At 44.2% G+C, this 3,624-nt stretch overlaps 1 protein-coding gene across 1 annotated transcript; it reads left to right on the top strand.

Moving 5' to 3' along the window:
* Positions 1-216: 216 nt before the first annotated feature.
* Positions 217-3,624, top strand: LOC117485201 (E3 ubiquitin-protein ligase TRIM39-like). The gene is made up of 2 exons (XM_034133738.1): positions 217-330; positions 1,876-3,624. Exon 2 carries the CDS (start codon positions 1,885-1,887, stop codon positions 3,508-3,510), a length of 1,626 nt encoding a protein of 541 aa, XP_033989629.1. The 5' UTR covers positions 217-330; positions 1,876-1,884; the 3' UTR covers positions 3,511-3,624.

Genomic DNA, 3,624 nt, shown 5'->3' with positions numbered 1-3,624 from the left:
AAACATAGACGGTCAAATAATTAATATCATGACTTTGGTGGTAATGTCGTAAACAAAAATTACTTGGCAAAGTAAAAGACATTTACAGGAATGAAAAACAAAACCGTATGTGACAGGCTTCCTGCCAGCACCGCCCAGACTGGTTCACCTGCATAGAAGAGGTGAAACTACAGAGTGCTAAATGCTTCATTCTGTGCAACACCAACAGAGCAGAAGTCCTGCATAAGGAAAATAAAATAACTTCTTTTAAATCTTGCAAAAACAAACAATTTCCCAAGAAAGAACTTACTTTGTTCATTGGGCCTTTGAGGGAGTCTTAACATAGCGTTGGTGAGTACAGATCGGACTTTTTATACCAGTAACGTATGAAATACTGTTTGGAAATATGCATGTCGGTAAAAAATTGTGCTTTAAGAAAAATGATGTTGTTTTCTGCGGGGTAATATATCAATAATTCAGCATTGAAACTGGAAAAAAGTATGTTTATTTATTTTAAGGCACATCTGTATTGATCCCCGCATAATTTAAAGGAAACCTATCATGCTATATTTAAATGATATATTGTAGGGCCATACCTATATAAGGTATATTTATACGTTTCTGTTTTCAAAACACCAAACAGATCATGCATTTTAGCCATGCCTCATTTCGCTCTATGTGCTGTTTGCTGTCTACGGGTCTGATTCTGCTGACCACGCCCCCCTGCAGGAGAGGGGAGACGTGCTCTGATCAGCTGCTGGGCTGTCAGAAGAGGGGGAGAAAAAGAGATCTCCGTCCTCCGTGTTTTATTATATAGAGTCGTTATTCATTTGTTTTAAAGCTCAATAAATAACAAAGAAGACCTTTGACCGGCACTTTTCTAATTTTGTCCGGAAGATTTAAACTTTAACGGACATCTTGACCGGCGAAAGAAACTGAAACTGAAACTCTGCCGCACGGTCCCCTCGTTCCTTGGAAGAGGCGGAGAGGTGGGTGTTTGTCATCTGCTGGTGGACTAACCGGAGAGAATTACAGTGCTTGCCTCGACGGGGAGGGATTGCATTGAATTAAAGCAGCGGGAGCAAACGCTTGCCTCGGGGAGGGAGAAAGAAAGCCACAGCGGAGAATAAACAGAAGGGTAACCATGGTAACCAAGTCTTCTTCGCTGCTTTTGTGGCAGACTACAGCGACACTTACAGGCCTGGCATATGTACTACAGCGTCTCCAGCGCTTTCGAACGGCAATGGCCGTGGCTGTCTCCTCCTGATTGGTGGAGTTGGCCCAATAGCCGTAGCGCCACCGTCCTGACGTCAGGACAGTGTTCAAATCTGGATCAGTTTTTATCAGATCCGTTGCAGCCCCTTTTTTAGAGATTTGGGTATGGAGGAAAATAGAGAGGGTTGTGTTTTCTGACACTTGGTGAGTTCCCTGGAACACCGGGGACACATATTCATGTATAAAAGACGTACAACAGTGCATTTTGCATGATAGGTCCCCTTTAATATGAGGATTATTGCTGTTGGTATATTTAGGTCGTAGGTTATAAAAGATACAGGGTCAAAATGTTTGAAATAGGCTGCAAGTCCGCTCTAAGATAATCATTTTTGACGAAGTATTTACGCAGCATTGGTGAGTAAATTTGGGACTTTGTATCGTTTAAACAGTCATCAGTAACGTATGAAATACAGGCTGTCAAGGGCAGGCTTTACTGTTTTGATTGTGTGCTTACAACAAACACTTATGCATGTTGGTACATTGTGCTTGAAGAAAAATGATGTTGTTTTTTGGGTGCATACATAAAAGTAAAACAAAAATAGAAAACACAGAGAGAGAGCTATTTCAAGAAGATGCTGTTTGATCAGTGTTTTAATGTCAATCTTTACTTTTGGGTTTTAGCGTATCAAAATGTCTGCTGCCAACTGTTTCCTGTCTGAAGACCAGCTTCTGTGCGGCATCTGTCTGGATGTGTTCACCGATCCGGTCACGATACCATGTGGGCACAACTTCTGCCAAAAGTGCATCAAGCAGCACTGGGACAGCAACAGCAAGTGTGAGTGCCCAACATGTAAATATCCTTTCTACAAAAAGCTTGATCTGCGAGTCAATAATTTCATATCTGAGATGGCAGCGCAGTTCAGCAGATCTAGAAGCGACAGCTCAGATCAGCAACTCGCAAAACCAGGAGAAGTTCCCTGTGACATCTGCACTGAAACCAAATGGAAAGCGGTGAAGTCCTGCCTGGTGTGTTTGGCCTCGTATTGCGACAATCATCTACAGTCCCATCTGACGGTTCCCTGCCTGAAAAGACATCAGCTGACGGATCCTGTGGAGAATCTGGAAGGTAGGATGTGTAAAATACACGAAAAACCTCTGGAGCTCTTCTGCAAAACAGACCAGATCTGTGTTTGCATGCTGTGCCCGGTTCTAGACCACAAATCACATGAAGTCATTCCTCTGAAAGAAGAATTTGAGAGAAAGAAGGCCGACCTGGGGAAGACGGAGACTAAAATCCACCGGAAGATCGAAGAGAGACGGCTTAAGATCGAAGAGTTCAAGAACTTGGCGAATGTCAACAAGGAATCCGGAGACAGAGAAAAGGCGGACGGTGTTCAGGTCTTCAATGCATTGATTCAGTCTTTGGAAATATCTAAAGCCGAGCTCATCGAGGAGATCGAAGCCAAGCAGAAAGAGACGGAGAAGAAAGCCAAAGCATTCATTGGAGAACTGGAGCAGGAGATCTCAGAGTTGATCAGAAAGCGAGCTGAGGTGGAGCAGCTCTCACGCTCCAAAGACTACGTCCACGTCCTGCAAAGCTTTGCCTCGTTGAAAGCTTCGGCACTCACAAAGGACTGGACAGAAGTCAGCATCGATCCACCATCTTATGAAGGGACTCTGAGGAATGCTTTGGATCAACTGGACGAGACTTTGGGCAAAGAGATGGAAAAGGCGCTCCAAATAGCCGAGCTAAATCGGGTCCAGAAGTGTGCGGTGGACATGGTTTTGGATCCTGATTCGGCTCATCATGCTCTCATGATTTCTGCCGATGGAAAACAAGTTCATCATGCCGTCGTGAACAAGACACTCTCCAACACTCCTAAGAGATTCAACCCAAGTTGTTGTGTCTTAGGGAAAGAGGGTTTCTCCTCTGGGAAGTTTTACTTTGAGACAGTGGTCAGAGAGAAGACCAGATGGACTGTAGGAGTCGCCAAGGAGTCCATCAAGAGGAAGGGAATCATCCCGCTGAGCCCAGAGAACGGCCATTGGACCATTTGGTTGAAAAATGGAGATGAATACGCCGCTCTTGTTGGCTCGCCTCTCAAACTCTCTCTTGATTCAAAGCCTCAGAAGGTGGGAGTGTTTGTGGATTACGACAAGGGTCTAGTCTCGTTTTATAATGTTGATACTGCAGATCTACTCTACTCCTTTGCCGGCTGCTCTTTTACTGAGAAAATCTACCCATTCTTCAGTCCTGGGCTCAATGATGACGGCATCAACTCAGTCCCTCTGAGGCTTTCTAGCGTCGGTCACTAAACATGAATCTGTGTTGGGGTTTTTACAAATGCAGGATCAAATGTGCCTTGTAGGATGAAGTGTCTTTCTTAACGTGTTCAAAAAGGCCTTCTTTGGTCTATATATACTAGGGCT

This window comes from Trematomus bernacchii, unplaced genomic scaffold (assembly GCF_902827165.1).
Source record: "Trematomus bernacchii unplaced genomic scaffold, fTreBer1.1, whole genome shotgun sequence".
NCBI classification, from domain to species: Eukaryota; Metazoa; Chordata; class Actinopteri; order Perciformes; family Nototheniidae; genus Trematomus; species Trematomus bernacchii.
Note: the sequence above shows the minus strand (reverse complement) of the source record. Positions and strands in the feature narration are given on the sequence as shown.

Bases quoted from the DNA above. Each gene is read 5' to 3' on its own strand.
- LOC117485201 (XM_034133738.1), top strand. From the start codon at position 1,885: ATGTCTGCTGCCAACTGTTTCCTGTCTGAAGACCAGCTTCTGTGCGGC.